The following is an 18,987-nucleotide window of genomic DNA, read 5'->3' on the forward strand; positions in this document are numbered from 1 at the left end:
CCTGGCCAGTACTGGGACAATCAATGCCGCCGTCCCCCACTCGCGCCAACCCAGCAAACAGCTACCCGCAGAGTCCAGAGCCCCACACCTACATCAGTCTCCCCCACAATCAAATTACAATATCAATCACCACAGGAGCCGGCTCCTACACCCTTTTCACACCACAATACCACACTCCCCCCTCCACAGTCCAGTCTAAGTGGAGACAATGGAAGGCAGGAAGGCACAGGTGAGACACCGAAGGAGCAAGCTCCAGCAGTCCTCCCACTAACCAATTACAACATACAACAAAAGCACAAATCACTTATGTCTGTTTGGGAGGATCACAACAGCCAAACGTTACAAATGACAAACCACAAGACACAGGTGTGGGAACCACATCAACGACCGCCAAACGCAAATGCCGGGTCAAGGACTGTTCTTCGTCTGTTCTTTGCAACTCTTGTCAAAAGCAACCTTTATTTTTCTTTCGTTTGTATTTGCTCGGGTTTTTTATTTCCCTTCCTAGCATCTAACTTACTCAAAATAATTCTTCCTCCAAAGTCGCTCAACTACTTGCCCATAGCAGTCTCCAACAACTTCAACCTGTATTTTCCCTTCAGTCGGGCATTCAGTCATCAATGCTCATTTGCCTCTCACACACAGTCTCCAAAAAGGAGTCTTTCCATCACATTGGTCCCAATTCATCCAAGCACTCCACACAACATTCACATACCATTTTCAATTCAAGGTTCCTGATAGAACAATCCACTAATCCCAAAAAAAACTCAATACAATAAAAACGGCTGGCAAATTAATTAAATTAAGTTTTTTCTTTGTTTTCAAATTTAAAGAACTCAATCTCCCAGATTCAGCTTGCATATAGAAGATCGTATAATCTTACAACACAACCAATCAATAATTTCTATTAAATGTAGCATACAATGTCTCTGTATTAGCATGAGCGGTCAAAAAGGGGGGGGGAAGCTTGACATGTTGAAAATTTGGCTTTTCCTCTGCCTCTTCCTCCACCCTTTGATTGGTATTGTTTTGCACGACGACACGCTCTCGCCAAGTGGCCCCGTTTCCCACAGTTCCAACAGTCCAAATTTGAGCTGGAGTTTGAATTGAATGGCGGCCTGCGGCCTTGTTGGTCTCTAACTCTTCCTCTGCCCTTTTGGGAGCTTCGGAAGAAGATCGTTGTATCTTCATCTAGATCATTACCATCATCTAGATGAAATACATCAGAACATTTGCCTTTCTCAATCGTCACAACGCAAGCAGTGCCTGCTTCCACCAAATGTTTCCTCACCCAGTTGCCGATTTCAGGGCGGAAATTAGTAAGGAGCGCATTTCTAAGATGTTGCTGATACGCACTCTCAGCTGTATCATCAAATGGGGTGCCACTATGCACCCAGAATTCTTTTCCTAATCTTAATTGAATGGTGGTCTCATCACTTTTTATCTTTCCATTTTTTGTCTCTTGAATTTGTTCTCTTCTCTCTTGCGAAGCTTTCAACCACATTCTAGCACAATTCAACTCTCTCCCTTTCCTTTCTTTGAGGATGTAGGTTTAAATTGACCTTCCGCCAAATTCTCTTTGCAGTCAATTTATCCTACCAGTCGCACTCTCTCAACCACACAACATTCATGCAAACAGCTTGGAACAACGGACAAAAAAAAGAACCCACGCCCTTCTTCACTTAAGAAAAGAAGCTCTGTGCTTTTTCTTAGCCCGTTCCTTCCACTGGGACTTGAACCCCAGCTGTTTCATAGCTTGGAAACACCAAAGCCGTATCTCATAACTCGGACAAACCAAAGCCGTATCTTTGCAGTCAATTTATCCTACCAGTCGCACACTCAACCACACAAATTTCTTATCCCTGCCTACGCGAAGTCCTCTTTTAAAAATAAAAGAGCTGCTTCATCCGGATGGGGGACTCTACAACACCCCTTCCTTCCCTGGGAACTGAAGACAACTGTCCAGTTACCCAGCCCTGCCAACGCGAAGTTGTCCCCTTAGAACAGTGGTTGTCAAATGAGGGTACACGGAGGTACGTGAGATTTTACAAAAATATATAAAACAGTTTGAAAACCACCGCTCCAGAAGAGCCACTTCATCCGGAGGGGGACTCTACAACACCCCCTCCTTCCACAAGACTTCTTATCTTCTTTCTTGCCTATTTTTATTCCTGTGCACTTTTACTTTTACGCGTTTCACAACCACACAATTCTTAACTTACCTGACCCCTGGTCCGTTGCATTGCGGGAACCCGTCAATCCACCACTGGCAGACGAAGGCAGACCTAAGATGCTGGCCCAGCGAAGAAATTCTCTTCCCAGGACTTTCTTTTCCAGGTCCCCCTAAAGGGCGCTGGCTTGTCGACAATGCAGCACGTCCTCCTCCGTCAGCCAGATGGCGGGTATGAGGGTCCCGGGTTTCGGCACCAAAATGTTAGGGTGTTGCTCACTCTAACTTATTTTGCAGGAACCACACTGGAGTCAAGTTAGTCATTTTAGGCACCTGCAGGCGGAGAGTTCACTCGTCGCTGTGCTCACAGCGATGGTCGAATGAAGTCTGACTCAGGCCTCGTCAGGCGCTTATTTATTGAGAGAAACAAAGTGGGGTTGAAAGTGGGGGTTTGGGAACACACAGGTTGGGTGAAGACGGTCCCCTGCTGATCAAAGCATAGCAGGGGACCTTTTACGACGTTCTGTAAACAAAGCAACTTTGATTGCTTCCTCTGCTGCTAGTCAATAAGTTGAAATGATCTTAGCACTTTGGTAAACTAATTTTGTCTAGACAGGACAAACTAGTTAAATTATTACAGGTTATATTCCAACATAATCATACGATGAAGATATTCTGCAAACCCTAACAACATGTTCTGCTTGATTGGTTTTGTCTTGCAAAACGACACACTCTTGCAAAGTGTCCTCGTTTCCCACAGTTCCAACAGTTGTCAGAATCTGATGGGGGTCTTGAATTATATGGCGGCTTGCGACCATGTTGGTCTCTAACTCTTCCTCTGCCCCTTTGGGAACTTTGGAAGAAGATCGTTGCATCTTCATTCAGATCATTATCATCATCTAGATGAAATACATCAGAACATTTGCCTTTCTCAATCGTCACAACGCAAGCAATGTCTGCTTCCACCAAGTGTTTTCTCACCCAGTTGCCTAAGTCGGGGGGTGAAACAGTGAGGAGCGCATTTCTAAGATGTTGCAGATAAGCACTCTCAGCTGCATCATCGAATGGGATGCCACTGTGCACCCAGAATTCTTTTCCAAATCTTAGTTGAATGGTGGTCTCATCACTTTTTATCTTTCCATTTTTTTATCTCTTGAATTTGTTCTCTTCTCTCTTGTGAAGCTTTCAACCACATTCTAGCACAATTCAACTCTCTCCCTTCCCTTTTCTTTTTCTGTCCCTTTGTCGTCCTATCTACACTCTCCTCCAAAACATCAACCACTATCTTCCACACTTAAACTTTCAACTTCCCTTCTACTCCATACTTTTTCTTCGACTTCGGCATGTATTGCATACAATTAAGAAATTTACCTGCCATGTACTTCTCATCTCCTTCAAGAGCTAGGGATTTACCGGTTTCCCATCTTAATTTGGTATTTTAAGTTTATGCAATTTTTTATTTCTTTTTTCTTTTCTTTGAGGATCCTCAATGCAGGTTTAAATCGACCTTCCACCAAATCCTCTTTGCAGTCAATTTATCCTACCAGTCGCACACTCAACCACACAACCTTCATGCAAACAGCTTGGAAAAACGGACAAAAAAAAAAGAATCTACGCCCTTCCTCAATTACGAGAAAGAAACTCAGTTTTTTTTTTTCCTTAGCCCGTTCCTTCCACTGGGACTAGAATCCCAGCTGTTTCATAGCTTGGAAAACCCAAAGCCGTACCTCATAGCCCGGACAAACCAAAGCCGTATCTCATAGCTAGGACAAACCAAAGCCGTATATCATAGCTAGGACAAACCAAACCTGTATCTCATAGCTCGGACAAACCAAAGCCGTATCTCATAGCTTGGACAAACCAAAGCCGTATCTCATAGCTAGGACAAACCAAAGTCGTATCAGTGCTTTTTTCTATGACTTACTTGTCCCCTTGGTCAGCTGCACTGCCGGGTCCCGTCAATCCACCACTGACAGACGAAACCAGACCTAAGATGCTGGCCCAGCGAAGAATTTCCTTCCCAGGTCTTTCTTTACCAGGTCCTCCTAATGGACGCTGGCCCGTCGACGGTGTACAGCGCGTCGTCCTCCGTCAGCCAGATGGCGGGTATGAGGGTCCCGGGTTTCGGCACCAAAATGTTAGGGTGGTGCTCACTCTAACTTATTTTGCAAGAACCACACTGGAGACAAGTTAGTCGTTTCAGACACCTGCAGGCGGAGAGTTCACTCGTCGCTGTGGTTACAGCGATGGTCGAATGAAGTCCGGCCCAGGCCTTTTCAGGTGCATATTTATTGAGAGAAACAGAGTGGGGTTGAAAGTGGGGGTGTGGGAACACAGGATGGGGTGAAGCCGCTCCCCTGGTGATCAAAGCATAGCAGGGGGCCTTTTACGACGTTCTGTAAACAAATCAACTTTGATTGCTTCCTCTGTGTCTAGTCAATCAGTTGAAAAGATCTTAGCACTTTGGTCAACTACTTTTGTCTAGACAAGACAAGCTAGTTAAATTATTACAGGTTACATTCCAACATAATCATACGATGAAGATATTCTGCAAACCCTAACAGTGTCATCGGATTTGCGGCCGCATGTTTTGGACACTCGGGCGAAGAGATGGGCGGAGCTGTCAACTGATCACCACCTGGTGGTGGGTTGGCTCTGATGGTGAGGGAAGATGCCGGTCCGACCTGGCAGACCCAAACGCTCTGTGAGGGTCTGCTGGGAACGTCTGGCGGAATCCCCTGTCAGGAAGAGCTTCAACTCCCACATCCGGCAGAGCTTTTCCCACGTCCCGGGGGAGGCGGGGGACATTGAGTCCGAGTGGACCTTGTTCCGCGCCTCCATTGTTGAGGCGGCCGACCGGAGCTGTGGTCGTAAGGTCATTGGTGCCTGTCGTGGCGGCAATCCCCGAACCCGTTGGTGGACACCGGCGGTAAGGGATGCCGTCAAGCTGAAGAAGGAGTCCTATCGGGCCGTTTTGGCCTGCGGGACTCCGGAGGCAGCTGACAGGTACCGGATGGCCAGGCGGAACGCGGCAAAAATCCAGACGTGGGAGGAGTTTGGCGAGGCCATGGAGAATGACTTCCGGACGGCTTCGAGGAAATTCTGGTCTACCATCCAGCGTCTCAGGAGGGGGAAGCAGTGCAACGCCCGGGCCCGTAATATTATCAGTGACCCATCACACCCCCACCAAGGACTGTCCTCCCTGCTACCCTCTGGGAAGAGGTTTTGCAGCATCCGCTGCAGGTCCACCAGGTTCTGCAACAGCTTTTTCCCTACTGTCGTCAGACTGTTGAACAGTCAACTTAGCATTCCTCTGCGCACTTTGTAAATACTGTTTTTGTTTCCTGCACTGTGTACATACTTTATCACTGCTGTACTTTATACTTATCTTGATTCATATTTATATAGAAATGTCACTTTTTATTCAGCCGAAATACCATTTCATTGCTGAGAGCCGTAGGGCGGCTCGGTGGAACACTGGGTAGCACGTCCGCCTCACAGTTAGGAGGGTGCGGGTTTGGGTTCGATTCCACCTCCGGCCCTCCCTGTGTGGAGTTTGCATGTTCTTCCCGGGCCCGCGTGGATTTTCTCCGGGCACTCCGGTTTCCTCCCACATCCCAAAAACATGCTTGGTAGGCCGATTGAGCACTCCAAATTGTCCCTAGGTGTGAGTGCGAGTGCGTATGGTTGTTTGTCTCTGTGTGCCCTGCGATTGGCTGGCAACTGGTTCAGGGTGTCCCCCGCCTACTGCCCGATGATGGCTGGGATAGGCTCCAGCACGCCCGCGACCCCCGTGGGGACTAAGCAGTACAGAAGATGGATGGATGGATGGATGGATGGATGCTGAGAGCCGTATGCAAATGAAATGTTGTTTTGTGTGCAACAAGTGTTTACAAAATGACAATAAAGTCTGTCTAAGTCTAAGTCAACACTGTTTACAGTGGAGATGGCGTGCTGCTGACCTCGACTCGGGACGTCGTTTGTCGGTGGGGAGAATACTTCGAAGACCTCCTCAATTCCACCGACACGCCTTCCATTGTGGAAGCAGGGCCTGGGGACTCTGAGGCGGACTCTCCAATCTCTGGGGTCGAAGTCACTGAGGTAGTTAAAAAACTCCTCAGTGGCAAGGCCCCGGGGGTGGATGAGATCCGCCCGGATTTCTTAAGGGCTCTGGATGTTGTGGGGCTGTCATGGCTGACGTGTCTCTACAACATCGCATGGACATCGGGGACAGTGCCTCTGGATTGGCAGACTGGGGTGGTGGTTCCCCTCTTTAAGAAAGGGGACCGGAGGGTGTGTTCCAATTACAGGAACACTCCTTTACACTCCTCAGCCTCCCTGGTAAGGTCTATTCAGGGGTGCTGGAGAGGAGGGTCCGTCGGGAGGTCAAACCTCGGATTCAGGAGGAACAGTGTGGCTTTCGTCCTGGCCGTGGAACAGTGGACCAGCTCTTCACCCTCAGCAGGATCCACGAGGGTGCATGGGAGTTCGCCCAACCAGTCCACATGTGTTTTGTGGACTTGGAGAAGGCGTTCGACTGTGTCCCTCGGGAGGTTCTGTAGGGGGTGCTTCGGGAGTACGGGGTACCGAGCCAACTGATAAGGGCGGTTCGGTCCCTGTATCACCGATGCCAGAGTTTGGTCCGCATTTCCGGCAGTAAGTCGGATTCGTTCCCAGTGAGGGTTGGACTCCGCCAAGGCTGCCCTTTGTCACTGATTCTGTTCATAATTTTTATGGACAGAATTTCTAGGCGCAGCCGAGGCGTTGAGGGTGTCCGGTTTGGGGACCTCAGCATCACGTCTCTGCTTTTTGCAGACGACGTGGTGCTGTTGGTTTCTTCAGGCCGTGATCTCCAGCTCTCACTGGAGCGGTACGCAGCCGAGTGTGAAGTGGTCGGGATGAGGGTCAGCTCCTCCAAATCCGAGTCCATGGTCCTCGATCGGAAAAGGGTGGAATGCCCTCTCCGGATCGGGGATGAGATCCTGCCCCAAGTGGAGGAGTTTAAGTATCTTGGGGTCTTGTTCACGAGTGAGGGGAGGATGGAGCGCGAGATCGGCAGGCGGATCGGTGCAGCGTCGCCAGTAATGCTATGGCTCGTGACCGAAAGAACGAGATCCGGGATACAAGTGGCCGGAATGAGTTTTCTCCGCAGGATGTCCGGGCTCTCCCTTAGAGATAGGGTAAGAAGTTCGGTCATCCGGGAGAGAGTCGGAGTAGAGTCACTGCTCCTCCACGTTGAGAGGAGCCAGATGAGTTGGCTCGGGCATCTCATCAGGATGCCTCCTGGACGCCTCCCTAGGGGCATGTCCCACCGGTAGGAGACCCCGAGGACGACCCAGGACGCGCTGGAGAGACTATGTCTCTCAGCTGGCCTGGGAACGCCTTGGGATCCCCCGGGATGAGCTAGATGAAGTGCCTGGGGAGAGGGAAGTCTGGGAGTCCCTCCTGAAGCTGCTGCCCCCGCGACCCGACCCCGGATAAGCGGAAGAAGATGGATGGATGAAAATATGAATAAAATAATCAATCAAGAAATTAAACAAATTAGAATGCAGCAAGTTTTATATGTGTTGCTAAAATAGACCCAAGTAAAATGGAGTTTGCATGTTCCTGTTATTGAATGTTGACTATAGTTCAAATATGTATGTAAGGGGTTACTTTAAAATAACTGAAATTATTTGGGCAGTGTTTCCACGTCATTGGAATTCCATTTCTTCGTTTTGTTTCCTAGCTGAGTTGCTCTTTCTGCTGTGGGGTGTTTACCTGTGCTACGCCGTGCGAACGATTCACTCAGCCTTCCACGAACCGCGCTACATGGCGGTGGCCATCTACAATGAGCTCCTCTTATCGGCCGTCTTCCACATCATCAGGTGGGCGCACAAAGCTATCATGAAATAAACAGCAATATCTCAATTTACCTATGTTTTCACATTAAAGAACATGCAGAGCTCTGAGTCAAATTTCAGGAATGAAAGAGAAAGGTCTCAGAAACAAATCAGTCGTGTTTACAGAATTACAGCGTGAGGCCTTGGAGGTCATCTTAAAAGTCGTCATGTCTCAGAAAAAAGTTTGCTGTATTTATCCCATTGCACTATTCAACTTGAGGCAAAACCATCCATTCAATTGTAAAAAATAATTAATAACCTTTCCACTAAAAACGGGCTGCCCGCATAAAGAAAGAAAGAAAGAAAGAAAGAAAGAAAGAAAGAAAGAAAGAAAGAAAGAAAGAAAGAAAGAAAGAAAGAAAGAAAGAAAGAAAGAAAGAAAGAAAGAAAGAAAGAAAGAAAGAAAGAAAGAAAGAAAGAAAGAAAGAAAAAGAAAGAAAGAAATAAATGTTTTGAAAAGGATGAAACTCTATACAAATAGGCACATAGGTGAACCGTGAGAGTATTGTTAAAACTCGGGCAATGCAAAACAAAAATACAAGTATTATTTTACAGCCAACCAATGAGAATAAACATATACTGCAAAATACTGGGTTTTTTTTTTAAAGTTGAGAACCCCTCATGAAATAATCGTAATTAGAACGTGTAAATGTCTAGTATTTGCAATATTGTACTTTACGTTGTAGGGTGGTCTCATTTCTTCAGTGTTAATATATAATAAAAGTAATAAAAATATATAATCTGTCCGAAAGTCTATTGATCCGACACCGACTTTTCCGAGGTGCACTTGAACGCCTCCTCAGAAAGCGGGACACCTATGAGAACGCTGCACGCTCCCTATTTGGTCTCGCGCTTAGGGAGGAAAACGGACTTACGAAACCCCTTTTTCCCGTGACATTTGTGTGCGTTTATGAAACCCCAGAACACACACACATACAGGTACACACTCAAACCCACTAACATACACTCCTGGAAACCTGTATACTCACTGCTGTTGAGAATAAAGTTGATGCAAGATTCTCTGACCGGACTCGTCCATAGCGCTCCATCCCTAACCACTAATCCACATCTTTACATGGTCCTTCGAGCCGGATTAGGGTTCTCCCGACACTATGGAATCAACAACTGATAGTCAGCAGCGGGAGTCATCGGCCCGACCCAAGAGAGATCCTCGTCCACCTGCACATTTGGACCCATATGAAGTCACTCTTTTGCCCTCTCAACAACCTGTAGCCCAAGCCTCCTCTACACCTGTAGGACAACTAGGCCAGGTTCTGTCAACCAGAGCAAGGAGTTTGACAACTTACCGGTCAGCTGCACATTCACGACGATCCTCTCAGATGTCAAACGGTCTCAGTCTGCTTCAAAGCACATCAGATATACAAGCAGCTGCGTTAGAAGAGGAGATAAAGGGTTTGGAGCTTGCAGACCTACAACAGGAAATAGAAGAGGAAAGAAAGGCTGACTTGGAGGCTGCAGCATTGGATGCCCAAGCCAGGGTAGGACAACGGCTACAAGAAGAGGCACATTTGGCTAAAGAGAGACTAGCTAAAGAGATGGGGAGACGCAGGCGCTTGAAGAAGCTGGAGAAAGAGGTACAAATTGCCAGTCTTGTGAAGACCTACCTATCAGAGACGAACGATGATGCCTTGTCCACTTCATCAGCTCCCGCTACATTCTCCAAGCCGTCCCTTCGTTCTCATCCAGCATCCACCTGTACAACCGCCACCTCCAGCGCCCGTTCAAATACCACCTCCAGCTACTGTCCCTGGACAGATAGTAGCACCACCCGCTAATCTCATCACAAGTGCCCAAGCTAGTGTTCCTGTCAGCGCAGCACCCATTGCAGCAACAGTAGCTGCATTTCCACCTGGACGTGTATCATCCTCGCCCGTCCTCCCCACGGTGACAAGCCATGCAGTTGGAACGCTACCGATTACAAGTCTCCCATCTCAATATCCAGGTGTTTCTGCTACCAGTACAAGCTTCACAACACCACCACTGGCAACTTCAGTGATGCCACCACCTCCTACAATGCAATTTGCTCAACCCATTACACCAACTGCAACACCCGTCCCCGCTGCACCGCCTTGGACCTACCCAGGCATGGAGACCTTGATTGCTACATCCTATGGCATTCCCAAACCAACACTTCCCTTCTTTCAGAGTGGTAAAGAAAGCGACTTTGCACTTTTGAAGATGGCACTCGACAACTTGATGAACAGTCACACTCATCTCAGCGAACACTATAAATATCAAGTGCTCCTGGGTCAGCTCAAGCTCCCGAGTGCTCTGCAGTTAGCCAAATCATACATGTATGACCCGGCACCATACACAGCCGCAGTGGGAGCTCTGCAAGACAAATACGGACAACCGAGACAACTGGTCCAAAGCGAATTAGGGGCAATACTCAACTCCCCAGCCATCAAATCTGGAGATGCTGATGCATTCGACTCCTTTGCCCTCTCGGTCCAGTCACTGGTCGGTATGCTGCGCACGTTAGAGGGACCTGTAGGTTACGAGCTCCGGTGCGGTTCCCATGTTGACCGCCTGTTAAGTAAACTGTCTCTATCCCACAGAGATGGATTTGTGGAATATTGCCTCGTTCGCGGCATCCTGCAGCCCAGTTTAGAGCTTACCTACTCCCTGCCTGACTTTTCCGCATGGCTCCAGATGAAGGCTCAAGCAAAGCGTCTGGCCAGTCGAGCTACCCTTCTCTATAACTCTACCGGGCCTTCTACACCTAAGAGAGAACAGTTTCGTTCAAAGCCCAGAGATAAGACCACATCAGTCTTCCTCTGTACAAGGGAGACAGCCACCAAAGAGACCCCTCAGCCGAAGCCTCAAGCCTTCAAACTCAGCCCTTATTGCCCATTCTGTAACAATAAGGAGCACTATCTCAACTCATGTCTCGACTTCAAGAAACTGTCCCATGCTGAGATTAAGAAGTGGATCCAGGAAGGTGACCGATGTTGGAGGTGCGGCCGGGCACACAAAGCTACAGCCTGCACGCTTAAACGGCCGTGTAAGACATGCAAAGAGAAACACCTTACAGTTCTGCATGATGCCATCCAAGAGTCTTCGCAGACAGTGCTGCTGGTTAGTAATCCAACACCCGCTATCTACATCGAACAGCCCAGAAGCCCTCAAAGAGTGCTACTGAAAGTTGTCAAAGTGCTTCTACATCATGGCGATCGTGTCCTTGAGACATTTGCAGTGCTTGATGATGGTTCAGAGAGAACGATTATCCTCCCTCAAGCTGTAGAACAACTACAACTCTCACAGCACCCAGAGACGCTCCATTTTAGGACCGTCCAGCAAGAGGTGAAGGAGCTGAAAGGTTCCTGCGTCAGCGTTCATGTATCCCCTGTCTTCAAGCAAAACCAGAAGTTTTGCATTCGACATGCGTTCACCGCAGATAGTCTTAGCTTGTCTGAGCACACGTACCCAGTAGCAGCTCTCCAGAAGCCCTATGAGCACCTCAAAGGACTTCCCTTGACGCCTATTCACAGAGCACAACCTCTACTCCTCATCATCTCAGATATGGCCCATCTGCTCTCACCAACACAGCCCGTCCGATCAGGCCCATCTGGCAGTCCCACGGCAGTCTGTACAAGGCTCGGTCGGTCCTTGCAAGGTCCGTCAGACATCATTCCAGTTGCTTCTCACCAGCGTTACTGTTTTCACATCGCCACTGAATCACCATATACAGAACTTATCAGGAATGTGGAACGCCTTTGGCATATCGATACAGTTCCTTATATCAGTGAGAAGACTGCAACCCGTTCTAAGCAAGACCAGCAGGCTCTCACCCTCCTACAGACAGCCTCTGAACGCGTATCTATTGACGGTACTCAGCGCTATGCTACTCCACTGTTGAGGCGTCAGCCAGCCATCCCACTTTGTGCTTCGCCGGCTGCTGTGATGCCCAACCTACGTTGCACTGAACGCCGGCTAGCCAAGGACACAGCTCAAGCAGCTTCATACTGTACGGAGATGGACAAACTACTTCAGGCCGGCTACGTTTCAGAGATCTCTACGGAAGAGGCCGAAACTGTCACCGAATCGTGGTATGTACCACACCATATGGTGCACCACAATGGAAAGGACAGAGTTGTCTTCAATTGTTCCTTCTCCTTCAATGGCCTCTCATTGAATGACCAACTCCTCCCGGGACCGACGCTTGGTCCAACCATGATTGGTGTCCTGATGCGGTTTTGATGTCATGCTGTCGCCATCAGCGGAGATATCAAGTCAATGTTCCATCAGATCCGCTTAATGCCAAAAGACAAACCTCTCCTACGTTTCCTGTGGCGGGACATGCAAAGAACGTCTGAACCACGGATATACCAATGGGAGGTGTTACCATTTGGAACAACTTGTAGCCCCTGTTGCGCCGTCTTCGCCCTGCAGCAGCACGTCAGAGACCACGAACCTCCAGATTCCCCCCTCACGCATATGATCGAGCAGTCCTTCTATGTCGACAATTGCCTTCACAGTGTAAGTAAACCAGAAGATGCCAAGGCTTTGGTCGATGACTTGCGAGCACTTCTGAGAAAGGGAGGTTTCGAGATCAGACAATGGGCCAGTAATGTGCCTGAAGTTGTCGTACACCTACCCCCTGAAGCACAATCGACGAGCAGTGAGCTATGGCTGTCCAAGGCCAGTGACAACCTTCAAGAGCCCACACTTGGGCTGTGCTGGGATTGTTTGAGCGACACGTTGAGTTATAAGCATCGCTCTAACGAGCCTCTAGCTGCCACTCTATGTAACGTCTACAGCGTCCTGGCCAAGCTTTACGACCCATTGGGCTACATCGTGCCATTTACCACAAGATGTAAAGTGCTTGTCCAGGACATGTGGAAGGCTGACATTGGCTGGGACGACAAGATTCAACCATCTGAACTTCTTGGAAAATGGTTGAGTTGGGTGCAGGAAATTCCTACTCTGCAGCAACTCAAGTTACCTCGTCCCTATTCACCAGCCAGTGGAAATACCGTCAATGCAGCCCGTCATATTCACATCTTCTGTGATGCTTCAGAGCGCGCCTACGGATCAGTAGCTTACATGCAAATAACGGATGACAGACAACAAGTCTTCGTTTCCTTTGTGTTTGCCAGATCGAGAGTAGCGCCGCGTAAGCAGCTGTCCATCCCATGTCTCGAGCTCAGCGCCGCACTTACAGGGGCACAGCTGGCAAAAGTGATCGAGACTGAGCTCACAGTAACACCTGAGCACATCACTCTTTGGTCTGACTCCACAACAGTGCTGTACTGGATTAAATCAGAATCTTGCCGCTACAAAGTATTTGTTGGAACACGTGTAGCAGAAATTCAGAATCTTACCAGTCCATCTCAATGGCGGTATGTTGGTAGTCTACACAATCCCGCAGATGACATAACCCGAGGACTCACCTTGAAAGAGATGGTGCAAGATCACCGCTGGAACAAAGGTCCACATTTCCTCCTTTTGCCAGAGAGAGAGTGGCCCATCATGCCCTCATCGGAGGCAGAACCAGACACTACCGAGTTAAGGAAGTCAGCCTTCGTGGGAGCAGTCTCCAGCGCCTTGCCCACACGACATCCTGACCTGAGTAAATTCTCCACTTGGCAAGAGCTTCTTCAGGAAACCGCTAGCTCCCTTCATGGGGCGGCCAACACTAACACCACAGCAAAGTGTTCAGCAACAGATTTTCTTCAAGCAGAGAAGCTTATGCTTCAAAAGGCCCAAGAAGACTGCTTTGCTGAGGAATTGAGAGCCCTCAAAGTTGGACGTGCTCTTCCTGTAAACAGTCATCTTATATCCTTGTCACCAGAATACGACAAAACCACAGAGCTATTGAGAGTCGGTGGTAGATTGAGGTATGCTGAAGGACTAGAACTGGATACCATCCACCCAGTCATCATGGACCCAAGTCATCATGTGACTAAACTCATCATTAAGAATGCTGATGATTCTCTACTGCACCCGGGACCAGAATGCGTGCTTGCTGAGCTCAGGTGCCGGTTTTGGATAATTTGTGGTCGAGAGGCCATTAGAAAGCATCAATATTCATGCCTGGAGTGTCGACGATGGAGAGCAAAACCGGATGTACCGAAGATGGCTGATTACCCACCAGCTCGACTACGACTCTATAAGCCACCATTCTATTCAACAGGAGTTGACTGCTTTGGACCTTTTCAAGTGAGGATCGGTCGGCGCACTGAGAAAAGGTGGGGTATAGTGTATAAGTGCATGACAACTCGCTCGGTACACCTGGATCTGTTGGACAGCCTGGACACGGACGCTTCCTGTTGTCTTTGAGAAGATTCATTTCTCGACGTGGGAGACCATTTGAGCTTCTCGTGGACAATGGCACCAACTTTGTCGGTGGTGAGAGGGAGTTGCGTGAAGCCGTCGTTGCCATGGCACCTGAGTTGAAAGACCAACTTGCTGAACAGCAAATATCCTTCCGATTCAATCCTCCTAGTGCGCCGCACTTTGGTGGCACATGGGAGAGGGAAGTGAGATCAATCAAGTCCGCGCTCCGTGTTGTCCGTAGAGACCAGACTGTTCCTGAATCTGTCCTTATGACAACTCTAGTGTAAGTTGAAGGGATATTAAATGCAAAACCACTCGGCTATTTGTCATCAGATGCCTCGGATCCTGATCCAGTCACACCTAACCTTCTCCTTATGGGTCGTCACGATCCATCCCTTCCTCAAGCTGTCTATGACCCCAGTGACCTAGGAAGGAGACGATGGAGGCACAGTCAATTCATCGCCGATTGTTTCTGGGCATCCTTCATCAGTCACTACCTTCCAGGGCTCCAAGAGCGTAGTAAGTGGAGGAAAGATGGTAAGGCACTCTCCATAGGCGACGTTGTCCTAATCGTGGATCCTCAACTCCCCCGCGCATCATGGCCCGTTGTTCGGATTACCCTGACGCATCCAGGAGCAGATGGACGCATTCGGACTGCCACGGTTCAGGTAAAAGACCGCATCTATGTTCGTCCTGTCGCCAGACTCAATCTTCTTCCAGCTGTTGACGACAAGGACGAAGAAGGGACTACCGAATAGACTTTCTCCCATTCATTCAACTGCCACGTGGACAGTTGGGGGCGGCTTTGTCCGAAAGTCTATTGATCCGACACCGACTTTTCCGAGGTGCGCTTGAACGCCTCCTCAGAAAGCGGGACACTTATGAGAACGCTGCACGCTCCCTTTTTGGTCTCGCGCTTAGGGAGGAAAACGGATTTACGAAACCCCTTTTTCCCGTGACATTTGTGTGCGTTTATGAAACCCCAGAACACACACACACATACACACACGCACACACAAGTACACACTCAAACACACTAACATACACTCCTGGAAACCTGTATACTCACTGCTGTTGAGAATAAAGTTGATGCAAGATTCTCTGACCGGACTCGTCCATAGTGCTCCATCCCTAACCACTAATCCACATCTTTACATAATCCAAGAAATATCAGGGCTGCACTGACATATATATATACATGTATATATATATATATTAAGATTAAAGATTAAAGTCCCAATGATCGTCACACACACACCTGGGTGTAGTGAAATTTGTCCTCTGCATTTAACCCATCCCCGTGTGATTGTAATCCATCCCCTGGGGGAGAGGGGAGCAGTGAGCAGCAGCGGTGCCACGCTCGAGAATCAGTTGGTGATCTAACCCCCCAATTCCAACCCTTAATGCTGAGTGCCAAGCAGGGAGGCAATGGGTCCCATTTTTATAGTCTTTGGTATGACCCGGCCGGGGTTTGAACCCACAACCTTCCAGTCTCAGGGCGGACACTCTACCACTACGTCACTGAGCTGGACATATATATACATGTCAGTGCAGCCCTGATATTTCTTGGATTATATATTTTGATGTATATATATTAGGGGTGTAAATCGCGGGTTTTGTCACGATACGATATCATATCGATACAAAGAACTACGATACGATATTTGCCGATATCTTAAAGCCTGCTGCGATTCATTCACGATATATCACGATATAGTGCTCTACGATCGATTATTTTTTTTTAAATAAAAAATAAAGAACAATATCCTGATTTATAACAATTCATACGCAAAATCAACAAGGTACTGCAAACTCTTTATTTAGGAAATTACAAGAGTATTGTAGTATACAAAGTGCGTATTTTAACACTGAACTTTGATGTCGTGTTTTTTCTTTAAATGTGCGGCGAGATTTTTGCTCCCTGAATATTTGATCACCGCATGGCAGGATTTACAAACTGCACGTGTCTTGTCTGTTGAGCCATCTTTTCTTTGGAGTCCAAAGTGCTTCCAAACGAATGACTTGAAGCCAAAAGGGGAGCAAATTTCCTCGTCTTTTTGGACACTAGCCATAGCACCAGCCCAGGAGCCGCGTACTAGTTGTCGACTCCCCTTTCACGTGCCTGCTCTGCTCACAACACAACGCCGCGCACTGCTCCCTGCTCCCGGAAAAAGGAAGCAAGCAACAATGAACTGGATTTCAAAATAAAGTCACGTCTAATGTCCGAGGTCAAACACGGCGATATAAATCGATGTTTACGTTTAGCATCGATGCCAATAAATCGTAGAACATTATATCGATTAATCGATGTGTATCGATTAATCGTTACACCCCTAATATATATATATATATATATATATATATATATATATATATATATATATATATATATATATATATATATATATATATATATATATATATATATATATATATATATATATATATATATATATATATATATATATATATATATATGTATACATCAAGTTTCACAGACAATTGGATGACATTAATTGTTGATTTATCAAGCAAAATGACCTGTATGAAAACTCTTGTGTTAGCTAGTTGACACGTAAGAGTGCAAAAAAAAAAGCATAGAAGGAGCTGGAGAGCTCCTTAAGTTTACTGACAAAAAACAAAAAACATGCACAACTTTGCTGCAAAAGTAGAAGTGCAAGCACACTGCCCAAACAAGACAACGGACAAGAATACCCTGACAGCCGCTGCCAGAAACCTTGGGACAAAATGTAGCAGAACTAATCAGACAACAAGATGGATGTGGGAGAGAGAAGGAAGCCATCTCATTGGACGAAAGCACAAAGGAAGGGGCGAGACCTGCGCTTGTGGCATTTTCCACTTGTTCACTCTCTAGTTCATGTGCTTTCCTAACATGAATAACAAAGGACAATGAATGCGTCAACTGTTTTATATGCAGCATCCCAAATAGTTGAAGCATATTAACAGATCCAAACTTCACATGAAGGGGAAAAAATACTCTGGTCTACAATAAGCAATATACTGGCCATACATTTAGATTCTGATTCAACATCCCGTAATTTCCGGACTATAAGTCGCGTTTTTTTTCATAGTTTGGATGGGGGGGAGACTTATACTCAGGAGCGACTTATTTATGTTTTTTTTCACAAATTTTTACTTGATCATTAACACATCACTTACTTACAAGTATAGTTGACCACTTCACATGTTATTTTTAGTATAGTTGATCACTTCACATGCTTTGATATCTTTATCTTGAACATATTCAAAAATTGGAAAATAGAGAGAAAAAATCAAATAAAGTAATTTAACACTTTAAAGCGCCATATCCTCTGGACATGTCCTCTGTCACCAGGATGACATAAAGGACGAGAAATTTGATCGATAGATTTAATGATTTGGAGCAGGGCTGTGGACTCGGTCGGATTTTTGCACCGAGTCCGAGTCCGGCCTCTTGGCCATGAGTCCGAGTCCGAGTCCGGCTGTCCATTTTTTCTGTTAATTCATTTGACTGCTTAGCCTTTATTCAAGGCTAATTTAGATCAGAATCTAAATAATTACAATAGTTTTGTGATGGCTTTGTCTTTATTAAACATATAAACAAATACAATAAACAGATACTTTCAAGTTTTAATCATTAATTACACCATTATAGCTCAGACATTTATCTAAACACAAATCATTAGTGACGACCCTTTATTTGGAAAGCGAAAAACCCATGTCGTACGGCGTCAGCACTATGTTGTTTTTAATAAAAACATGAACTCACGTTTGCGTCAGTCAATTTTAATTTTTATAAAGGATTATTCTCATTTGATGCCATCCGCGTTCTGCCATTGAAGCGGGGTGCATTCAAAGACCAGTCGTACAGACGGAACACTCATTCACTTCACCAAAACGCAACAATATAATTACGTGAGCTCTTTGCATAAACCTCGATGCAAAGAAACTCCTCTTTTTGGGTACAGGCTACAAGGAGTATATATTACAAAGGAGACTTTATACTTAATTGTGATCATCATTCATCCATCCATCCATCCATTTTATTTTATTACTCAGGTATTTTCAAAGCAAATTAATATTGTTGCATTTATTAATTTGCTTTAACATGACAGCGCAATATAATTAAAAGCTGACACGATAGCAATGTCAAACGTGTTCATTTAAGAAAAAGCCACACACGTTTTGTGATCAAATCTTTCATAACGAGAATGATTTGAGTGAATTGATTTTACAATTTTTATCCCCCCTCCCCACCATCTGTCACTTTGCTTGGGATAAAAGGAGCCTTCAGAACTGAAATTTTGTCTCAATTATTCATTCAAACCAATTCACTCATCGATAAAAGACGAGAAATTTGATCGATGGATGTAATGGTTTGGAGTGACACAAATGGTTTGATAATATTGTTGTTTATGTGATAGTTATTTAAAATATAGTTCATATATTGTTGTATGGGCCTGTGGAATAATTTGAACTGCGGCGCTGCACACGACATTGTTGACAAAAGACAATCGATACATTTAATGAATTTGAGTGACACAGATGGTTTTATAAACGTGTTTTTTATGTAATAGTTTTTTTTTAAAGAACTGAATGTTACGTCAGGCCCGTTCTCAACTCCTCGTTTGTGTT

General features: G+C 46.5%; 1 protein-coding gene across 1 annotated transcript in view; it reads left to right on the forward strand.

Moving 5' to 3' along the window:
• The window catches only part of LOC133166045 (metabotropic glycine receptor-like), a 53,487-nt gene that overhangs the window by 26,334 nt on the left and 8,166 nt on the right, over nt 1-18,987 (forward strand). The window contains exon 8 of the mRNA XM_061296025.1: nt 7,899-8,037. Coding sequence (XP_061152009.1) covers nt 7,899-8,037 — 139 coding nt within the window. The remainder of the gene's footprint in view (nt 1-7,898; nt 8,038-18,987) is intronic.

This window comes from Syngnathus typhle, linkage group LG13 (assembly GCF_033458585.1).
Source record: "Syngnathus typhle isolate RoL2023-S1 ecotype Sweden linkage group LG13, RoL_Styp_1.0, whole genome shotgun sequence".
NCBI lineage: Eukaryota > Metazoa > Chordata > Actinopteri > Syngnathiformes > Syngnathidae > Syngnathus > Syngnathus typhle.